This window comes from Artibeus jamaicensis, unplaced genomic scaffold, assembly GCF_021234435.1.
Source record: "Artibeus jamaicensis isolate MK-2021 breed Jamaican fruit bat unplaced genomic scaffold, CSHL_Jam_final contig_2002, whole genome shotgun sequence".
Lineage (NCBI taxonomy): Eukaryota > Metazoa > Chordata > Mammalia > Chiroptera > Phyllostomidae > Artibeus > Artibeus jamaicensis.
The window spans coordinates 1,102,366-1,126,119 of record NW_026521408.1 but is presented as its reverse complement, the minus strand read 5'-3'; the positions used below and the strand labels follow the sequence as shown (position 1 = coordinate 1,126,119).

Genomic DNA, 23,754 nt, shown 5'->3' with positions numbered 1-23,754 from the left:
CCTTTGCCAGATTGGGGAAGTTCTCTTTTATTATTTGTTCAAATAAGTTTTCCACTCATGACTGTTCCTCTTCCCCTTCTGGTACCCCTATAATTCGGATGTTGGAACATTTAAAGATGTCCTGGAGGTTCCTAAGCCTCTCCTCATTTTTTCGAATTCTTGTTTCTTCATTCTTTTCTGTTTGGTCATTTTTTCCTTCTTTCTGGTCTACTCCCTTGATTTGAGTCCCAGTCTCCTTTCCATTACTATTGGTTTCCTGTGCATTACCATTCATTTCAGTTAGTTTAGCTTTCATATGTTTCTCTAATTTGTGACTAAAATCAACCAGTTCTGTGAGGATCCTGCTAACCAGTGTTTTGAACTGTGTATCTGAAAGTTTGGCTATTTCTTCATTGCTTAGATTTATCAGCTCTGGGGCTCTGAGTTGTTCTTGAGCCACTTTTGGTCTGTTCTCGCCCGTTAAGTATGAGGAGTGGAACCTTAGTTGTTCACCAGGGCGGGGCCACCCAGGTTGCTGGTTTGTGATGCTGTATGTGGGGGCGAGATCAGAGAGGGAGCAATGGCGGTCCTCTCCGCTAGTGCAGTCTGTCCCACTACTCGCCCCAGCCTGTTTATTGGAGCAGAAATGTGCGAGCCTGCCGCCCTGTGCCGTGCGGTCTCAATGCTCGCCTCTTCACTGGTTTATCTGCATGCAAATGCGCGACCTATCGCAGACAGCCAGCCGCGCCTATTCCCTGTGTCCACCTGTAGTTAGTCTGCACCTGGGATCCACGCCTTTGGCTGCTTGTGCGCCACCCGGTCAGGGATTTTTGGCCAACCCGCTCCGCTGCTGGCTTCGCCCCTCTTACCAGTTTGGCTGAGCATTTCATTGTTTTTGGACTCCGTATTGTCAATTTTCTGTGTGGTCTGGTTGCATTTATTGTTGTTAAAAATTTGTCATTTTTAGATTTGGTTGTGTGCGAACACAAGGTGTTTCCACCTACGACTCCATCTTGGCGGAAGTCTATTCTATGTCTTTTCATTAGAGCATTAGTCTGTTTACATTTAAGGTTATTATTGATAGGTACTTATTCATTGCCATTTTTTTGTATCTGTGTTCCTGTCTCACTGTTTTTCTTCTTGTTCTTAAAACAGACCCTGTAGCATCTCTTGCAGAGCTGGTTTGGAAGAGGTATATTCTTTGAGGCTACTTTTGTCTGGGAAGCTTCTTATTTGGCCTTCCATTTTAATTGAGAGCCTTGCTGGATAGAGTAGTCTTGGTTAGAGGCCTCTGCTTTTCATTACTTGGAATATTTCTTGCTAGTCTCTTCTGACTTGGAGTGTTTCCGTTGATAAATCAGCTGCTAGTCTCATTGGGGCTCTTTTGTATGTTACTCCCTTGATGCCTTTAAGATTCTCTCTTTGTCTCGGAATTTTGCCATTTTAATAATGATATGTCTTGAAGTGGGCCCCTTTGGGTTCCTCTTGATTGGGACTCTGTGTTTCCTGGATTTGTGTGACTTTTCTCTTATGAAATTAGGGAAGTTTTCCATCATGACTTTTTCAAACAGGTTTTTTATACCTTGCTCTTCTTCTTCTGGTATCCCTACTATACGGACATTATTACATATCATGTTGTTTTGCAGTTCCCTTAACTCCTCTTCATTCTTTTTGAGTCTCTTTTCCTTTTCTTGCTCTTTTTGAGTGTTTTTTTTCTACCTTGTCATCCATCTTGCTGATCCAATCCTCTGCTTCATCTAATCTGCTTTTGATTCCTTCTACTGTGTTCTTCAGTTCAGAAATTGTATTCTTCATTTCCTCTTGGCCCTTGTCGATTGTTTCTATTTCCTTTTTCAAGTTGATATAGTTTTCAGTGAGTTCACCGTAGTTGCCCTGTGGTTTTTGGTAATTCTCAGTGAGCACATTGAACTTCCTGATAAACACTGCTTTGAATTCAATATCTGATAGTTGAGTTGCCTCTATTTCATTTAGCATTTTTTCGGAGGCTTCCTCCTTTCCTTTCATTTGGGGATTGTTTCTCTGTCTTCCCATTGTTTGTGAGACTCTTCTTGTTAGCCTCTGTTTCTTAAATTCATCTGTTCTGACTCCCTGGGTTTATAGTGTGAACTTCTATGGTAGAAGACCTGTGAGATTCAGTAGTTTTCTTCATCTCCTGAACTTGCTGCTCTTGGGCTGTCATTTATGTTGGCTCTCTGTATGTCTTTGGGTTTTGATTGTTGTTTGGTCTTTCTTTGGCGGGTCCTTCCCTCCAGCTGGTTAACTGAGGGGCACTCTGTCCAGCACATCTTGCATTGCGTTATGCAGGTGTGGACAGGTTGTGTTGAAGCTGATTCTTCTGTCTGTATGAGGTTTTGAGGCTTCTCTCTTGCTCTTGTTCAGTTGTTTGTTCTGGGTAATATATCTACTGTTTAAGTATAATTCCAGATTGGTCTTGGGTGGAGGTTAGTGTGGCTTCCACTCCCTCCTTTATCTTCTTCTGTTGTTATCTGTTGGTGGTTCCTTTGTTGGTGGGTTTTCTCTTCCAGCAGGTATGCTGGTGTTCACAGCTCCCACCTACTTTGCAAGTTCTCTGGAGTAGCAAAGTGAAATTTGTCTTACTGTCTCTATTGTTGAGATGACCCCTCTTTGGGTCTAACCCTGGTCCTTTCACAGCTCCCTGAATGTATCTTTATATCAGAATATAAACAGAATATACAGTGAAAGGGATTAAAGTGTTCCATGTTACTACCTTTGTTTGAATATAAAGTGTATTAGTTAAAAAGTTGCATGTTAATAAAACACAGTTGTATATAAATTACAAGCCCTTGAGGTATTTTGGAATTGGCTACCTTCTAATTTTACTAATGTAAATGACCTATTTATAAAAAGGAGTAGTCTTTCCCCAAATCAGTCAAGTTTAAGTATATACTTTATTAATTTTGAACACCATATGACAAGATTCACTTTTTAAAATAATAGTTAAAAATGATATTTACCTGGGAAAAATGTTCTTAATTAGATAGACAAACTGAGAAAGAACAATAGTTATGGACTAGACCTCTTAGAACATCTTGTGAAATTACAGTAATTATAATAGATCAATAGAACTGAACATATGGGCCAGGAATAGATCATAAGACATGTGGGAGGGAATCCAGTAGATGATAAATATAGCATTTCGAGTTAATTGGAGGAAAAGGAGAATTATTCAATAAAAAGTGTGGGAAAAAGTTGGCAGCCACCTGGAAAAGAATAAGGTTGGTTCCAGACATCTTATCTTATACCAGGATAGATTCCAACTGAGTGAAAAACTTATAGTAAACATGAAATCATAAAACCATTTAAAGATATAAAGAGGCAGATTTTTAAAAAGCATGATTTTTGAACAGGAAAGACTTCTAAGCATGACAAAAATGATATGAAACAACACCTAGAAACTAAAAGATTAAAGAGAATCTCTATGATCAAAAGATGGTAAGTAACATCAAAATACAAATAGCAAGTCAAGTTGGTTTCCCATATAAAGTCCAGGTAGGTTACTTTCCAAATCATGGCTATTACCTCTGTGACAAACTCCCTAATTTCCACAATGTTTACCATGAAAGATACTCTGTTCTTGAGGATGAATCACATAAATTGATATACATCAATTAAAAGAATCATAATTAGACATTTACTTGGGAACCTCAAAACTCTAGAAATGTAAGGCTACATGTCTTATTTTGGAGGTTATCTGTATTCTCACCAAACCCATTTATGCTTTGAGTCTTTGGTGTCACATTTCTGAAGCAGTTCTTAAGATTGTTTTTCTTCTGTGTTTTATATGAGGTTAATTCATTTTAAGTGCAGTCTCGGCTTTTTCAAAAGTGAATTTCAAAATTTGCATATAAATTGTTCATCTCACTTAAAACCTCAATGCAAGGTCACATAAAACCAAAGCATACTTAAATAGTACCTGGGTCATGACCTGGGAGCTCAGTTGGTTAGAGCCTCATCCCAGTATACCAGAATTGTAGGTTCAATCCCTGGTCAGAGTACATGCAATAATCAACCAATCTAGGACTTCTGGCCAAGGCATAGGTAGATACACTGTGCCTCCTTACACAACCAAAAGAAGGATAACACATTTAAAAACAGAAAACTACCAGAACTGACAGAAAATTGAATTATACGGAATTCCAACAATGAAGGAGTTAAAGAAGAAACATTCATCCAGACAGATAGGAGGGGCAGAGATGGGCAGTTGGGCAGAGGGGACTCCTGGCAAGGTGGCGGATGGAGGGCAGGGTGGGCCAGGCAGTGGCTGGTGGACTGGGCAAGGCAGCTGGTGAAGCAGGCAGTCCCACATTTGCATGTGGATAAACTGGGGGGGGGGGGACTAGAGAACAGGATAGATCGCACACCTCAGGGTTTCAGCCTGGGTAAATAAAGCCTCAAAACCTCTGACCGAAAAAACTTGTGGGGGTTGTGGTGGCAGGAGAAACTCCCAGCCTGACAGGAGAGTTTACTGGATAGGCCACAGTGTCCAAGAATGTACACAAACCCACCCACACAGGAATCAGCACCAGAAGGGCCCAATTTGCTTGTACATGGCAGAGGAAGTTACTGAAAGTTGGCAGAGAGCTGAGCATGTGGCACTTTTCCCTCTTGGACCCCTACCCCACACAGCCAAAGAGCAGCAACTTGGATTGCACCATGCTGGTCAAAACCTAAGGCTCTTTTAACATAATAGACACGCTAACACACACACAAAAAATGGCCAAAATGAAAGAACAGATCAAAACTCCAGAAAAAAATATGACTAAGCAATGAAGATATTAGCCAATCTACCAAATGCACAGTTCAAAACACTGGTAATCATGATGCTTACAAAAATGGTTGAGTATGGTTGCAAACTAGAAGAAATGGTGAAGGCTATGAAGAATGAAATAAAGGAAAATGTACAGGGAATCAACAGTGATGGGAAGGAAACTAGAACTCAAAATCAACAATTTGGAATAAAAGGAAGAAATAAGCATCCTCCTGGAACAGGATGAAGAAACATGAATTAAGAAAAAAATGAGGAGAGGCTTAGGAACCTCTGGGACAATTTAAAATATTCCAACATCTGAATCATAGGGGTGCCAGAAGGAGAAGGGGAAGAACAAGAGCAAGAAGTTGAAAACTTATTTGAAAAAATACTGAAGGAGAACTTCCCCAATCTGGCAGAGGAAATAGACTTCCAGATTTCCAAATAAGTCCAGGAAGCTCATAGAGCCCCAAAGAAGTTGGACCCAAGGAAGCACACACCAAGGCACATCATGATTACATTACCCAAGATTAAAGATAAGGACAGAATCTTTAAAGCAACAAGAGAAAATGAGAGTTAGCTACAAAAGAGTTCCCATAGGCTATCAGCTGATTTTTCAAAAGAAACTGTACAGGCAAGGAGGGGCTGGAAAGAAGTATTCCAAGTCCTGAAAGGCAAGGATTTACATCCAAGATTGCTCTATCAAGTAAAGCTGTCATTTAGAATGGAAGGGCAGATAAAGTGCTTCCCAGATAAGGTCATGTTAAAAGAGTTCATCATCACCAAGCCCTTATTATATAAAATGTTAAAGGGACTTATCTAAGAAAAAGATAAAAAATATGAACAGTAAAATGACAACAAACAACTATCAACAAATGAACCTAAAACAACAAAAACAAAAATGAGCTGGGGGAAAAATTAGAACAGGAACAGAAATGGGTTCAGTCACAATCCTCCAAATCATAGAAATGGAGGTTGTCAGTGGGGCAAGGGGGGTGGAATGTGGGAAAAGGTTCAGGGAATAAGTAGCATAAATGGTATGTACAATATACACAGGGGAGGTTAAGAATAGTATAAGAAATGTAGAAGCCAAAGAACTTACATGTATGACCTATGACATGAACTAAGAGTGGGGCAGGGGGACTGTGGGTGGGAGGAGGAATGTAAGACAGAGGGGATTAAAGGGGGGAAATGGGGCAACTATAATAGCATAATCAATAAAATATATTTTTAAAAAATGAAACAATTTATGCATAGAAATACAAATCAGTATTTCTCTTTCTATCGATCCCTTTCTCTAGCTGTAAAATCAATAAATAAAAGCTTTAAATAGCTACCCATTTTAATTGTTTTAATGTTAAAAAGCTTCCTTTGGATCTGTTTTCTGTGATCTACGAGGTGTTGATTATGGCGTTTTTTAAATGTCTATTTTTTTACTCCACCCTCTTGAAAGTTGCTTGATCACAGATGCTTGAAATTATTTTTGGCAAACTTAAATTAGCAATAAAAACAATCTAAAAAAATATACAAAAGGCAAACTGGGAAACAAATTTGCAACTCATATCACAAAGGTCTTCCATTGTGTATAATAAATATTTTGGGTGTCACATCTAGTATATTTGTTATCTCATTTTTCATCTTCAGAAGTCAGTTTGGATCTTTTTTATCTTCTATATCTCTAGTTAACATGCTCTGCCTTCTTGAACATATAGAGTATATTTATAATAGCTGTTTTAATATCCTTTTCTACTACCTCTATCTTAAGTTCTGGGTTTGGTTTTATTGATTGGCTTTTCTCATTATGGGTCATCTTCTCACTTCTTTGCCTGCCTGATAATTGTTAAATGAATGCTAAACATGTGAATTTTACACTGTTGAGGTGCTGAAAAAAATTTTAAATCCCTTTACACAGTCCTAGGCTTGGTTCTGGTACATTATTCAGTTATTTGGAAATAATTTCATCCTTTTGATTTTTGCTTTGAAGGTAGGACGAGAATAGCTTTAGTTTAGATCAGTGGTGTCACACTTATTTTCACCAGGGGTTGCATCAGCTTTGTGGTTGCCTTCAAAGGGCCGAATATAATTTTAGGACTGTATAAATGTAACTACTCTTTAACTAGGGGCAAGGAGTTCTACATTTGGCCCTTTGAAGGCAACTGTGAGGCTGATGTGGACCCTGGTGAAAATGAGTTTGACCCCCCCTAGTCTAGATCTTTTGGTAAAGTGCTTCAACTGTGGCAACAGCTCTCTGGGTGCTCTGTTGGAGATCTTTCCACAAAGTATCTGCAAATGTAAACTGTTTCTGACCCTGCATGAGCTCCACAATGATTTTCCTACCTGCTTCTTTCTGGTGGCTCTTTCTCTGGCCTTGGTTTTTCCTCACACATACACTGATCTGGACTCAGCAAGACCTAGAAAGGAACCTGATGCAAGTCTTCTGGAGCTCATTCTGCACAGTTCTGTGCTCTCCAGTACTTTACCTCCTAACCTTAGGCATCTTGGCATCGCTGCCCCTAACTCTGTCCCCCTAACTTAGAGGCCTACCAGGCTGTGTTTGGGTCCATCATCCTTGGGCTACTGACTGAGGACTCTGCCCATGCTGTGAGCCAACAATGTAGTACTCAACCTTGTTTCTCTTCAGCGCTGAGGGATCACTGTTTTGCTCTGTCTCAAAAACCAATGGTTCATATATTTTGTCCAGTTAAATATATTTTGACACATATATTTTTCATTGTTTAAGGTGAAGAACACATCCAGTCCCTAATCTTGTTATTCCATCAGTCAGTGGCAGAGCTTCCCTTATTATTTCAAATTTCAAATTTCAAATGCAGCCCTGGATGTTATGGCTGAGTGGATTGAGTGCCCACCTGTTTCAGTTCTCAGGTTTGATTACTAGTTGGAGCACATGCCTGGGTTGTGGGCTGGGTCCCCAGCTGGGGGTGTGCAGGAGGCAGCCGACTGATATTTTTCCTTTCCCTTTCTCCCTCCCTTCCTCTCTCTCTAAAAATAAATAAATAAAACCTTAAAAATAAAATTTAAGAAGTACATATCCTCTGGTCTTTGAAGTCTGCTTTTAGAAATACCTCCTACAAATATACTAAAATACATGAGAAGTAACGCATGTGCAAAGTTATTCCTATAGCAGTTATAGACAGGAAATAAATTTAATGTCCATGGAAAAAGGACTTAGCTACATAAATTCTAGCACATCCCTATGTTATTCAGCCATAAAAACAAGGAAGCAGCTCTTCAATATATGTCCAAGATATTGATTAAAAACAATGTATAAGGACTTGCAGGCAAGATGGAGGCTTAGGTGGAAACAATGCCTCGTCGCACAACCAAGTTTAAAGACAACAAAGATTTAGTAACAAAAACGCAACCAAAACAGACAGAAAAATTGAACTGTATGGAAGTCCAACAACAACAAACCATTCAGCCATACCGGTAAGAGGGGCAGACTCAGTGGCTGCAAGACAGGAGGTCACAGAGGAAAAAGCAGCCAGACGTACCCTGGTGCGCAGGCAGAGGTTGGCAGATCCCAGGTGTGGGGTGGCAACGGGCGGACCCAGTGAGGGCGCAAGGCGGCTGGCTGACCATGGTCACACATTCACACTCAGATAAACCAGGCAAAGGAGCAAGCAGTAAGACAGACCCCGCAAACTAGGGCCCCAGTGACAGGAATGAGAGCCTAAAAGCACCAATTGGAAAAACTTTTGGGGTTGAAGTGCCGGGAGAAGCTCACAGACTCACAGAGTTTGTTGGAGAGACCCACAGGGACCTGGAGGGTGCACAAGCCCACACACCTGGAAACCAGCAACAGAGGGGCCCAATTTGCTTGCGGGAAGCAGCAGAGGGGACAGAAATCCAAGAAAGAGCAGAACAAACGCTGTTGCCCCTCTCTGACCCCGCCCCCACATACAGCATCACAACCCAGCAACCTGGGTTGCCTCGCCCTGGTGAACAACTAAGGTTCTGCCCCTCATACCTAACAGGCACGAACAGAGCAAAACATGGTTCAAGAAGAACAGCTCAAAGCCCCACAGCCAATACTTCTAAGCAACCAAGAGATAGGCAACCCATCAGATGCATAGTTCAAAACACTGGTGATCAGAATGCTCACAGAACTGGTTGATTATAGCCACATATTAGATGAACAAATGAAGGCTAAATTAACTAAAATGAAGGGAAATGCACAGGAAAGCAATAGTGATGGAAAGGAAACTGGGACTCAATCCACTGGACCAGAAGGAAGAAAAAAATATGACCAAACAAAAGAATGAAGAAACAAGAATTTTAAAAAATGAGGAGAGGCTTAGGAACCTCCAGGACATCTTTAAACGTTCCAACACCTGAATTATAGGGGTACCAGAAGGGGAAGAGAAACAGCAACAAGTGGAAAACTTATTTGAACAAATAATAAACGAGAACTTCCCCAATCTGGCAAAGGCAATAGACTTCCAGGAAATCCAGGAAGCTCAGAGAGTCCCAAAGAAGTTGGACCCAAGAAAGAACACACCAAGGCACATCATAATTACATTAGCCAAGATTAAAATGAAGGAGAGAATCCTAGAAGCAGCAAGAGATAAGGGGACAGTCACCTACAAAGGACTCCCCATCAGACTGTCAGCAGATTTCTCAAAAGAGACCTTACAGGCAAGAAGGGGCTGGAAAGAGGTATTCCAAGTCATGAAATCCAAAGACCTACAACCAAGATTGCTCTATCCAGCAAAGTTTTCATTTAGAATGGAAGGACAGATAAAGTGCTTCTCAGATAAGATCAAATTCAAAGGTGAGTTCAGCATCACCAAGCCCTTATTATATGAAATGTTAAAGGGACTTATCTAAGAAAAAGAAGTTAAAGAAACATGAACAGTGAAAGGACAACAAACTCACAGTTATTAACAATCACACCTAAAACAAAAGCAAGCTAAAAGGACAGCTAGATCAGGAGTGGAAACATAGAAATGGAGATCTCAAGGAGGGTTAGCAACAGGGGAGTGGGAGGAGGAGAAGGGGGGAGAAGGTACAGAAAATAAGTAGCATAGCCAGTAGATAGAAAATAGATGGGGGGGTAAGAATAGCATGGGAAATACAGAATCTAAAGAACTTGAGACACATGGACATAAACTAAAGGGGGGGGTCATGGTGGGGACAGGGGGTAGGGTGGAGGGGAATGAAGGGGGGGAATAGAACAACTGTAACAGCATAATCAATAAAAAAATTAAAAAATGTATAGAACAGTATACACAGTATATATATTGTATATAGTATAAACAGGTGGGAAAATTCACTTTTAGCTAATACATGCATGTGCTGTCCTGGAAAGATTCCACAAGGACCCAGTAACCATGGGTGCTCTGGGGAGGGAACTGGGTGAATGCAGACATTGGGGAAAATTCCTTTTCTCCCCTTCTGGACTTCTGGATTTTGAACCATGTGACTATGCAAGAATCAATTTTAATAAATTAACAAAAATAAGGTTATATTCCAGAATGATTCTTCAATTGACCAAAATTACTTTCCCCCTCTCCTCCAAGTTTCCAGTCTTTAAACACCATCATCTACAAGGGACAAGGCCGGGCCTCAGGAGAGAGAATGCTGAAATACAGGGCTAGATGGGTTCTAATTTCATTCATAACACTTCATTTGTTGCTAACAAGAGTTGAAGTATTGAATTTTTAAAAGAATTCACTTTAACAATGAGACCAGAAGTTATTTTTATAAACTCTCTGCCTTCCCTTTGGCCAGGGCCCTTCCAAGGCCTATTGTCTAGCTGCCTGTTACTGATCTGACCTAAAGTCATTCCAAATGGAATTCTTTCTTAGTCACATTTGTTTTTAAATATTTTACTTAATTTTAGAGAGAAGGGAAGGAAGGGAGACAAACATCTACGAGCAAGATAAACATTGATCAGTTGCCTCTCCCATGCCTCCAATTTGAGACCTGGCCTGCAACCCAGGCATATGCCTTGACCAGGAATTGAACTAGTGACCTTTTGGTTTGCAAGATGATGCTCAATCCACTGAGCAACACCAGTCAGGTGCTGTGTCACATTTTGGTAAGTAAAATGATTTCTTAGGGACAGTCGCAGAGGCTTGAATATTTTGCTAAATTTGATGGTTCATTCAGAAAAATTATTGTAGCTAAAATAAATGATCAATCATCAATTTAATTTGTAATCTTCATCCTATCGGTTTAGATGTGAAAGTATTTGTAAATTTTCATCTTATAGGTTTAGATATGGAAGTATTAAGGTCCAAAGCATTTGGCATAGAAAATATTGTCAATAATGTAATAACTATATATGATGTCAGGTGGGTCCTGGACTTATGGGGTGATCATTTTCCAAGTTATCTAAATGCCTATAATGTGTACTATTTTGTACACATTATATTTTAGGTCAACTCTAATTGAAAAAATTTTAAATTATTTTTTAAAAGTGCAAAGCATTTGCAAAATTAGTATGAAATAATTCATGATCACACTGTAGAAAACCCAAAGTTAGAACCAATTTTGAAACTAAATTTAAAAATTTTGCAAACAATATACATGTACTATGAGAATACCAGAAAACACAGGTAGACACAAAGAAGAAGAAAATAAAAATCACACAGACTCTTATATCTGATATCTGTTTGGCATATATCTCTCCGGGTATTTTCTGAGTATTTGACACATATTTAAAATAAATATACATTTTCAAGGACCCATTTTGACAATAGGCTGTCTTGCTGGAAGAACAGTAGTTCATTATGAGTTGTACATCGATGATTTTTACAAAATATGGCACTCAAACAGCCCCTTGTGGGAGTAATGGAGAGTGCAGGGTCACCACCCCTCAGCATGGTCCCTTTTCTGTCTTTTGGTAATTCCTGAGCCACATCTCTGGGGTGGAATCTGGAAGTCTCAGAATAACAGCTGTAGCCTCACACTGATGCTTTCAACACACACAGTGCCTGTGGGTAAGGCTGCTAGGCCACCCTCCGTTTGCTTCAGTTTACCACTGTGATCAACATACACACATCTCCTACCTTAACCAAACTCCCTCAAACCCTTTGTGTTTTCTTAAAGTGTATTTATATTTTGGGTGGGCAATCCATGCCCGTGGTACAAGATTCAAAGTACGGAAAGGGTACACTGCCATGAACAAGCCCCTACAAAACCTCCTGGCCACCCGCAGACCACGCTGGATGTGAGTTCTGTCACAGAACCTAGTGTATCTCCCCAGAAATGGTAAATGTTCAGACATTTTAAAATAAGAACATAAACAAATAAGAAAAGAAATGTCCATTCTTTAATTTTTGTTTTTCCACAAGGAGTATTATGTTATTCACACTGTTCTCCATCTTGCTTTTCCTGCTTACTATTTCTTAGGGAATCTTCCCATAACAACACATGAAGATGCCTCACTCTTTTTAAGGGCTGTGTAGATGTTGTACCACACTGCACAGAGGCTGCACTGACCTCCTGTGCCCTCAGCTTGTGGGTGGGTGCCCATTTCAATACCCTTTCTAATGACACTGAGAGCTCCCACTTACTAGCATCAAACGAGAACCAGGTCTGCTTTACTGGCCCTACATGGATTAATTCTTGCACCCTTCACAACAACCCTGTGTGGCAGGTTTTCTTACTACTTTCAATCATCTCCCTTTTTGATCTTTGCCAACCTAACAGATGAAAAAAATAGACCTCACTGCAGTTTTAATTTGCACTTCTCTTAGCTATAATGAAACTAAGCATTTTCTCTTATGTTTGAGAGCCACAATATTTCCTTACTCATAATCAAACCCTTTGCCTGTTTTACACAAGATCAGATGACTGACCTTGTTCTTAATTCATGGGAGCTATTTATATATTAAGGAAATCAATCTGTCTCCAGTAGAAAAAATTTTCCCTCATTTTATCACTTTTAGGATTTTATCTATCATATGCTTAAATCTGTTTCACTGTTTGAAAATACTCTTCAAAGACTTTCTCAAGGGATCACCATACCTGATATGAAAATGTACTACAAGGCTACTATAATCAAAACAGTTTGGTACTGGCATGGGAACAGACACATAGATCAATGGAACAGAATAGAGAACTCAGAAACAAATCCATGTCTCTATGGTCAATATTTGACAAAGGAGGCAGGAGCATACAAAGGAGTAAAAATAGCCTCTTCAATAAATGGTGTTGTGAGAACAGGAATGGTACATGAAAAAAATGAAACTAGACCATCAACTTATATGACAATAAACTCAAAATGGATAAAAAACTTAAATATAAGTCTCAACACCATAAATGTCCTAGCAGAAAACATAGGCAGTAAAATTTCATATCTCTCACAGAGCAATATTTTCCCCAATATATCCCAGTATATCTCCTAGGGCAAGAGAAATAAAGGAACAAATAAACAAATGGGATTACATCAAATTAAAAGGTTTTGCATGGATAAAGAAACTATCATCAAAATGAAAAGGGAACCAACTGTATGGGAGAATGTATTTGCTAATGATACATCAGAAAAGGGTTTAATTTCCAAAATATATAAAAAACCCACATACCTCCATACCAGGAAGACAAACAATCCAATTAGAAAATGGGCAAAGGACCTGAGCAGACGTTTCTCCAAGGAGGACATACAAAGGGCCCAGAGACATATGAAGAGATGCTCAACATCATTAGCCATCAAAGAGATGCAAATTAAAACCACAATGAGATATCAACTCAAACCTGTCACAACTGCCATCATTAATAAATCAACAAACAACAAGTGCTGGAGAGGTTGTGGAGAAAAGGGAACCCTAGTGCACTGTTCATGGGAATGCAGACTGGTACTGTGGAAAACAGTATGGAATTTCCTCAAAAAATTAAAAATGCATCTATCTTTTGATCCAGTGATTCCACTGCTGGGAATATACCCTAAGAATCTTGAGACACAAATTCAATATTTGGGCACCCCAATATTCACAGCAGCACAATTTATAATAGCCAAGTGCTGGAAACAGCCTAAGTGCCCATCAATAGATGAGTGGATCAAAAAGCTGGTATATTTACACAACAGAATACTATGCAGCAAAAAGAAAGAAGGAAGGCCTACATTTTGCAACAGCATGGATAGAACTGGAGAATATTATGCTAAGTGAAATAAACCAGTCCGTGAAAGGCAAATATCATATGATCTCACTTAGAAGAGGAAGCTAATGAACAAAATAATGAGTAAAATAGAACCAAAGGCATGGAAACATGGAACAAGCTGACAGTTGCCAGTGGGGTAGGGGGAGAGGGATAATGGTGGGAAGAAGGGGAAGGGACTAGTCAAAGAACATGTATGAATGAGCCATGAACGGGGACAACAGTGTGTGGATTGGGGTGTGCGCTGGGTGGAGGAAGGCAAAGGAGAAAAAGTTGGGATAACTGTAATAGAATAACAATAAAAAATGTTAAAAAGAACTATGAAAAAGAAACACACAAACAAAAACAAACGCCTCCTTAATGTTAGCTTTTTCAGTACAGTCTTGGTTTATTTACTCCTCTGGCTCATTTGAAGAAACATTTGTGGTTTTGTTGTTAATGTCTTGTTCATTTACCACCTTAAAACATACTAAACATTATTATAATGTATGGTACCAGGTGGATACTAGACTTATCAGAGTGATCACTTTGTAAGTTATATAAATGTCTAAACACTATGTTGTATATGTGAAACTAATGTAATATTACATGTCAACTATAATTGACAAAATATTTTTTTAAATCATACTAAATATGACTTTATGAGCAAAGCCAATGACATCTAATGTTTCTATGTTCTTAACTGACATAACTTTAGAATGAATCCAAAAAAGGAAATGTTGCCTATATTGTACAATATTTTCCAAAAATTCCTCTCCTCACAAATTTTTTTCCTTTAGACTCTAAATTCCTAAAATTTGTCAACTTTACTTCTTTAACCTGGATACTCAAGAGCACTGTTTTACTCCTTTTCTTTTGAATATGCCTTTCAATGTTTAGTTAAGTCACATTTCTAACTTCTATTAAGTTTCTGGTTGTAAAGGCCACACTACTGAGCACTATAAACTTTAAGAAACATTGGTGGTGAATTTAGGTTATTAGGTAAGACTTTTAACACTACTTCATGATAAATCTATTATATTACTGAGAGCAAATGACTTTCACTTCCTGTGTGACAGTTCATCTGTCTCTGAGAGGAGTGGAACTACACTTTTCCCTTTTTGTACTTATAGCTATATTTCTATATGTTGACTTTCCCAGTCATGAAATAGCATTTTTATAAATGTAAAAGTGTTTGTATATGTATTCTGCATATACAAATATTAAGGCTTTGAAAAATGTTATTTTTCAAAGAGTTCCCCTCAACACCATAAAAATAGGAAAACACAATACAAATCTATGCAGTAATGAATACTTACCTGGGGTATGCTGGTATCTGGGTGCTCTTCCTGCCAGTTCATGTATGGCAGGAAATCTACATCTTCTTTGGCAATAAGTTCCAAAATATTTGGAGTACTAGGAAAAGGTGACTCATTACCATCCTATATTGAATCACAATTAGGTAAAAACAAAACAAACATTATCAAGTGAAATGATTATACATTCTAAAGCCCTATGAATGTTTGGTTTGGAATATATGTGGGTGTCAGATTGGATCCTGCATCTGGGGCCTCAGGTGAGAGTAAAAGAGGTCAAGACAGACGTCTTCATTTTAGTGGTGGTCCTCTTCACTGAGTGGTCACTGAAATAAGAGCCTTAAGTTTATGGGCTTTTCAGAAGGAAAGGGAAAACCCAGGACTTTTCTTTTTTTTTGAAGGGCTTGGATTAATAAAAAATGAGAAATGCCAAAAAAATAACAAAATTGAAGTAAATCTTAAAAGTACACATGAAACTAATAATTATAACATTAAAAATAATAACATATGTATCTCATTTAGAGAAGTCACCATGGGCCTTCACGTTGAGGCCCTGGCTTGATGATCCTCTACCTCTCCCCTCCTTGTTCATCACAGGCCAAGGATATGGATATTGTCAGCAACAGAGTAAGAGTAATTTTGTTAACATGTACACACAAAATAACCAAGGCCCTGGCCAGTGTGGCTCAGTTGTTTGGAATGTTGTCCCATAAACTGAAGCATTGCAGGTATAATTCCTGGATAAGATGCATATCTGGTTCAGTCCTGGTCAGAGCATATATGAGAGGCAACTGATTGAAGTTTGTCTCTCACATCACTGTTCTCTCCCTTTATCTCCCTCCCTTCCCCTCCTTCTAACTAAAATCAATAAGCATGTCCTCAAGTGAGGATTAAAAAGAAAGACAAGAAACATGAATTAACACTATTACATACCCTTTTCTCAACAGCTACAAAGCTTGTAAATTGTGTTATGAGAGAGTTTTCTTTACTGAGTCGAATAATCAGAGATTTTAGGATATGCTTCTTCATCTAGGATAGAATAAAACAAATGCAAACATATCTTGTTTTATTTTCATTAAAAGTGTATTAAGTAATCTAAAAGGTCTTATTCTATAAAAAGCAAATTATTTCATAAGTAGAATTTCAAACTAAATATTGAGTCAATGTCCCTGTATAAATATCTCAAGTTGGTGACTGAAAGTTCCCTACTCAATTCAGCAACCAAGTCCTTGAAGGAATAATTCTATTAATAGAGCCCTTCATAAATTATAAAAAACTCTCACTCTGGAGAGTATACTGAACTTCTGAAATCTTTTACAGGAAGTCTATGTGCCCCATTTTCATTATCAGACTCTAAGACATGGACAGGTGAAGTGCCTTGTTCAGGACTGTCTGGTGGCAGGGCTGGTCAGGCCCCCAGACATAAGAGGGCAGTGAGCAAAATGAACTCAAGGATATAATATAAGGGCAGCACAGGAGAGTGCTGAAGGCATAGGCCACGTATCATGAGCAGTAACTGTTTGCAAAGGAATTGGTGGCTCTGTGTGGCATTCTGGTACCCTCTTTGGGGGATGGCATTGAGCCCTAATGCTTCTAGACTAATTTTAGATCAGAGCCTCAGAGGGGCCAACAGGGCTGTCCTGGCTGAGTGGAACCCTCAGCCAGGGGCCTTGTCAGCTTAGAGAGGAGGGAGTCAGGTAGCTTTTTCTACACTGTGTATCCATAGGCAGGTTGCCCACCTGTCCTGCACCTGGCTCTTTAGCAGGATGAGGGGACTATGACCATCAACAGCATGCAAGAGCTCTGATGACAGATGCTCTCAGAGCCCTCCTCCAGCCTCTCTCTGATGGTCACAGTCACCATGGAGTTCTCAGGAAGCCACAGAGTACCCTGCACCCTGACATGACAATACATGCCCCGATACTGTGTGTATCTCCATCCTGCTAGCCTCACTCTTCAGGTCCGTGGAAAAGTCCATTTAAGGAGAGCTATTAACAGAGCACAAAAAATTTTTGCTTTCAAAAGAGCAGACCTCATGATCGGTTGCATTTTCGTGGAGAATGCCATCTTCATAATCTCTGATCAGGGCTCGTGCTGTCAGCTTGTGAATCATCTGTGTGAGCAGCAAAGAAGGAAAGATTTGAACGTCTTTTAATTGCAGTCACACATAGAAACCTATTTTTAAAACACAGGTATAATCTACATATACTAAAGTTCACTATTTTAAAGTGTATAGTTTGATAAGTTTTAATAAACATACACAATTGTGTGACCACCACTGAAATAAAGACACAGAGTAGTCCCTTCACCTTATAAAACCCTGCGTGTCCCTTTGCAGGCACCTCCAGCCCCTGCCAACAGCTCACCTGTTCTCTGTCCTTACAGTTTTGCTTTTTCTATAAAAGGCCTTTTCCAGTTTAATTTATTTCAGAAACTTCAAGTTATTCTACTGTAGGAGGAGCCAGCTTAGTGCTGTGATGCCCTAGCATGAGTGTGGTTTCCATGCTGAAGGGGAGGAAGAAGGGCTCCCTCCTCTTCTTCTTAAATGACAAAAACACAGAGCAGATCTTAAATGGCCATATCCGCTTTCAAAGAGAAGTCCAACTCTTAGCATTGTGTTATCAATCAGATCACAGTTTACAGAGGAAGCACAACCATAAAAATTGTGCTTTTCTGAAAAATGACATCTTCCCAGGCACAATTTTTTTTCTTTATTTCTGCCTAAGATTCAATTTTTTAATAATGTGGAAATTCCCTTATGTTCTATACATAAGTCACTAGCAAGTAATAATTATTATTATTGATCCAGTGAGTGCTGGAAAAGCCATATTGTATTTAAAAAAACAAAACAAAATAAAAAAACCCAAACCCAGCAATGTTTGGGAAGTGGTTTCTCTGGCTTCACAAATACTCCTATAAAAAGCAAGCTACATATACTATAGCACAGATAGGTTAGGAATTTTCTAGGTCTAACTACAGTAGATTAAATACTAATGCAAATAGTATAAACTTTTTGGTGCTAATTCATTTGCTCTTAATCCAAAAGTAGAAAAAGTAAACACAGCCTCAATAAATGTTTTATTCAGTTTACTACTATTATTTACTATTTTAAAATAACATAGGTGCTCAACCAGTGTGGCTCCATTGGGTGGGTGTCATCCCACAAAGTGAAAGCTGCTGTGATTCCCGGTCAGGGCACATGCCTGGTGGGGACCAGGTCCCCAGTCTTGGGTATGCAAGAGGCAGTCAATTGATGTTTCTCTCTCACACCCATGTTGCTCTCTCTCTCTCTCTCTCTCTCTCCTTTTCCCTCTCTCTAAAAAAATAAATAAAATAAAATCTTTTAAAAAGAAAAGAATCTACAGGAAACTGTCCTCATTTGTACTGAAATGTCAACACAGAAAAACAGCAATAACAAAGGAAACGTATTGAGAATTCTACATTAAAATATAAAATTATTACAGCTTTCCAGCACTAGGTCCACAATTTAAATTTTGAATCTTACAGTTCCGGTTGTCTTCTGAAGTTCAGTAGTTGATACCATCGTAGAAAATTCTTTTTCTTGAATTAATGCACACAGAGTTGCCTGAAATGGGCAAAAAAGTTCCTTATTACCTTTTCCACTCCCCAGTACTTTGGTCAGTCTGACAGTGATTCTTTTAGCAATTTCCTTTCAGCTTTCAAGGGAAATCAAAAGGCTTTCCAGGGCCCCTTGTTAAACCACCCACTGTGTCTCTGGAAGGAGAAAATTTGCCAACATATGATTTGGGGAAGAAAGAGAGAAAAAAAATCAGACAGAAAAGAAAATTACTCACAAAATAACTGCTCTTCCCACAGTGAAACAAACTATGTGCCTCTTTACCTGAGTACAATGAGGAGTAAAGCTGTAGACCAGGAGCCGGTCATTGTGGAACAAAGCCTGCACGTGCGCTGGGGCCTGAAGGGGCTCCGGTGTGTCTGCACTGAACTGATGCCATTTCACAGAGACCGTGTGGCAGCTTGGGGATTGTGACCGAGTCATCTGGTCTTCTATCTATTTGTTAAAGAAGAATTATTTATCTTTCAATGTTGTATCCAGAAAATAGTTACTGAACACTTAATCTTTACATTCTATTCTTCTCTCTGAGACTGATAACTCTTTTTTTGTTTGTTTGTTTGTTTTTAATTTAATTATTTTTCAACTACAGTATTCTGTCTTTTACTCCCATCCCAGCCCCCCCCCATGCTCCCCACCTCCCTCCCACTTCCACCCCCCTTAGTTGTTGTCCATGTGTCCTTTATACTAGTTCCTGTAATAACTCTTTTTTTCTAATGCACTAGCACATTATTTAAATGTACGAAACATCCTAAAATTATTACACTAGTTAATTACTAATATACAGCTCTAGCATGGAGTAAATTCCAGTTATAAAAATTAATCCTATAAAAGATTTGAGTAGACAGTTCTCCAAAGATACACAAATGGCTAATAAGCACATAAAAAGATGTTTCACATCATTAGTCATTAAGAAAATGCAAGTGAAAACCCCAGTGAGATACAAATGCACACTCATTAGCATGGTTATTATAAAAACAAAAACAAAAAATGGCAAATAAGGACTGACCAGGATATAGAAAACTTGGAACCTTGGTACGTTGCTGGGGATGTAATGAAATGGTACAGCAACGGCATGAACAATGGCATGGCAGTCCCTAAAAAACTAACCCTAAAATTACCATATGATTTGCCAATTCCTCTTCTGGGTATATGCCTAAAATAACTGTAATGAGCATCTCAAACCATCCTTGTACACCAACACTCATAGCAGCATGGTTCACAACAGCCAAAGGTGGAAACAACTCAACTTTCTACCAATAAATGAATGGATAAAAATGTGCTAGGTACAGATGATGAATATTATTCAGTCATTAAAAAGGAAGACAATTTTGACACATGGTACCACATGGATGAATCTTGAGGACATTATGCCAAATGAAATAAACCAGACATGAAAGGACAAGTACAGTAAGATTCCACTTACAAGGGATACCTAAATATCTAAAGCAGTCAACTTTATATAGAGACAGAAAGTAGAAGGGTAGTTGCCAGCGAAGGAGGAGGAAGAAGAATCAGTTGTTGTTTTATGGGTATAAAGTTCTGTTTGAGAAGATGAAAGAGTTCTGGAGATGGAGTGTGGTGAGAGTTGCACAATGTGACACACTTAATGCCACTGAACTGCACACTTAAATATGATTAAATTGGCAACTTTTATGTTTATTTTGCCACAATAAAAATTAATTTTAGTAAAACATGTATAATACTTCATTTTTTAAAAAAGATTTTATTTATTTATTTTTAGAAAGGGGGGGAAGGGAGGGAGAAAGAGGGAGAGAAACATCAATGTGTGGTTGCTTCTCACCTGGCCCCCACTGGGGACCTGGCCCCGAGACCCAGGCATGTGCCCTGACTGGGAATTGAACCAGCGACCCTTTGATTCACAGCCCATGCTCAATCTACTGAGCTGCACCAGCCAGGGCAATACTTCACTTTTACTTTATTTATTTATTATTTTTTTAAATTTTACTTATTTATCTTTAGAAGGGAAGGAGAGAAGGAGAGAAATATCAATGTATGGTTGCTTCTCGTGTGTCCCCTTGGTTGCTTCTGGTGCATCCCCTGCTGGGAACTGGCCTGCAACCCAGGCATGTGCCCTGACTGGGAATTGAACTGCGGTTGTTTGGTTCACAGGCCCACGCTCAATCCACTGAGTTAAACCAGCCAGGGCTGGCAATACTTCACTTTTAAAAGTCAACCCAAGACATTTGATAAAGCAGAAATCAAACCACGAGCTAGGAGAATGCCCAATTTTGCATTCATTGTGCCCCTGCCAGGGAGAAGGTCAGGGATCACCAGAGGTGGGTGCACATCATGGGGCCTCTGCCTCTTTCTAGTTCCTGTTCCCTTGGATGAAAACATGAATGTACAAAGATAACATTTCCACATGTAAATGTAAGACTAGTAATAATGTATTTGAGAAACGTACCTGTTTTTTCCAACTATGTTTGGATTTTGAGTTAAAATATTCAAACAGTCCAGCACCACATTGGGACAGAATCCTTAAGATATGACGATTTGCTGTTGAACTGATCACATTTCACAGGTATTACTTTTTAAGAAATTCTAGAAACATTTTAGAAGTCCACGTAGTTAATAAGACTGACACAGTTCAAAACCCAACAAAAGAGACGTTCATACAGAAGAATATTCTTCTATAGCTTAGGTTCAGGAGATAAAACATATGACAGATAATATGAAACATCAAAAAGTTTGGGTAACAAGCTGCACACATCAGAGAGCTTATTTCTCATAACAGAATAAAAGCAGAATTTCTTGACTTTCAATTTACTTAAGGAGGAAGCAGATGATTCTCCTGGAAAAAAAAAAAAAAGTCCCCCAAAGTACCAGAATGCTGATAAAGATCAACCTACTCTTAAGGAGTGTCAAAGCTACCCAAATTTGATTCCAAATGTCAAGAAATGGCATAGGGGTTAATAAAGTCTACAGCTTGAAATCTGATCCACATCTAGATGGCAAAAGATATAAATAAATAACTCTCATCCTAGCAAAGATAATCTGGTATTTAAATGACAATGTCTTATTAAAGTTCTCTCAATAATCCTACACCTATCGAGAATGACTTTCTTAAAGAGTTTCCTCCTGAAATATTAAAGAAATGATCAATAACTTCTCTGAAAGAGAGCTTAAGAAAGTTATCTTTGAAACATATTTTAGCATATTGATAAAAGTTAGATTTGTCTTCAGTCCTTTAAAGTAACCGGTGGTGATTACAACACTGATTAGAAAATCCTTCAGCTGCATTTTATAAGTTCCATCAGTTGATGGGGCTACTTGGAACCTTTTCTGTGTGTGGACTTGTTAAAATGGCAGGAGGAATCATGTCTACTTCTGGAGAGCTCCCAGCATTTTGCTGGAGTTTTTTAACATAAATGAGGCAGAAACATTTAGAAAGGTCCTAAAAACTGGACCAAAAGTCAGTAACAATTACAATTCTCCAGCTGGGTCATGTCAACCAGCACAGTCACCCCTCACAGCCACTTTCCTTCCTGTCTGGCACTTAGGACTCCATCTCCCTTTGAGGTTCTGGATTGCTCTTTATCTCCCACATGCAGTACTACAGCCTCAGCTGAGCAGTGTCTGTCCTACAACAGATCCTCAGCAAATACACAGAGCCTTGTATGCTGAGACATCTGAGCCTGACCACAGCACAGCAGGACCCTGACACACAGTGTGGGGAGCAGGCAGGAATTTCTGTGACCAGGAAGATGAAATAGGGAGCTGACTCAGACAGGGAGAAGACACCTCCCTGCAGCAGGCTTAGGGCTGGCCACCTGGTATCAAAAGGTGCAAGTTATTTGCTGTGGGTTGGACACACTTCCTGGTTGGTGAGTAATACCCTGTTAGGCCTTCGAGTACAGAAAACAGGACTAGGAGCTGGGACTGAGGGGGTGCAGAGAGAAGAGCCCTCTGGGCAGGTAGGGAGAGCCATCTAGGGGGGCATTAAGGTCCCAGATCACTACAGAAGCCCAGGGGCCTAGGACAGCACAGCGTGAGGGAAGGATGGCCTGGTGATTGCTTGCCAGGAAGGTGACTGTGGGCAGGGATCACAGGTAGGCACAGGACAGGTCTGCTCTGTGCAAATACCAGTCTGACCTCTTTGGTTTAGTGTTTTTATTATATTTACACCATATACCTCAGTTCAACTAGAAAAGCTAACTATAATTGTGGAGGGAGTTCATTCCAACATAATAGAGTTTACACTCCCCAAGAGAAAGATTCTCCATACATCCCAGGGTTTGACAATGTGAACCTCACTGGTAAGGTGCTGTGAGGAGCAGGGCAGTGGGATGGGGCCCTAAAGCAGCAGGCCCTGCAGCCCCAGTCAGGAACCACCTTGGGCTTCTCAGGATAGGTTGGAAATGTGGACTTGTAGGCAAAATAACACTAACGTTGATTTGGTGCTTGCTATGGGCCAGTTTGTCTAAGTGCTTTCTATATGTGAGTTCGTTTAATCGTCAGAGGTAGTGTTTACATCATCACCTTCATTTTATAGAGATTAAACAAACTGCCCAAGGTCATAGCGAATAAGTGACTGGCTCGGGAGTTGAGATGCACACAGTCTGGCTCTCAGCCCAAGGCTCCTTAACTGTACCCTAAACAGCTTCTTTACACAAGTATCAACCTCACAACTGCCGAGAACCCTCTGTGGGCCAAGACATCCCCTCCGAGGTTGCCTCCCACTGTGGCCTTCAGGGGCAACGACCTGACACTCACCCAACCCCGCAGGAGAACAGCCGGGTGTGCTGCACATGCCTCTTCACAAGCTGCAGAGTCAGGCGCTCTTCCTGCAGGTGGCCGTCAGATATGAGAAGGATGTTCCTTAACCCTTGAGAGGGGGGCAGTAAACTTAAATATCGAAGCGTTTTCCAGAAGTCGGTGTTTCCCATGGTAGGCAAGGCAGACTGAAGAAAATGAAGAGGAAAATGATCCCTTTTGGGGGATATTCAATG

The 23,754-nt window shown here is 39.6% G+C and overlaps 1 protein-coding gene across 1 annotated transcript in view; it reads right to left on the bottom strand.

Moving 5' to 3' along the window:
- Window positions 1–23,754, bottom strand: part of PARP4 (poly(ADP-ribose) polymerase family member 4) — a 136,716-nt gene that overhangs the window by 21,642 nt on the left and 91,320 nt on the right. Inside the window, exons 24-30 of the mRNA XM_037156956.2 lie at window positions 23,519–23,706; window positions 21,210–21,309; window positions 19,049–19,219; window positions 18,692–18,772; window positions 17,219–17,299; window positions 16,120–16,215; window positions 15,190–15,312 (exon numbers count right to left, since the gene is read on the bottom strand). Of these exons, the coding sequence (XP_037012851.2) occupies window positions 15,190–15,312; window positions 16,120–16,215; window positions 17,219–17,299; window positions 18,692–18,772; window positions 19,049–19,219; window positions 21,210–21,309; window positions 23,519–23,706 (840 nt within the window). The remainder of the gene's footprint in view (window positions 1–15,189; window positions 15,313–16,119; window positions 16,216–17,218; window positions 17,300–18,691; window positions 18,773–19,048; window positions 19,220–21,209; window positions 21,310–23,518; window positions 23,707–23,754) is intronic.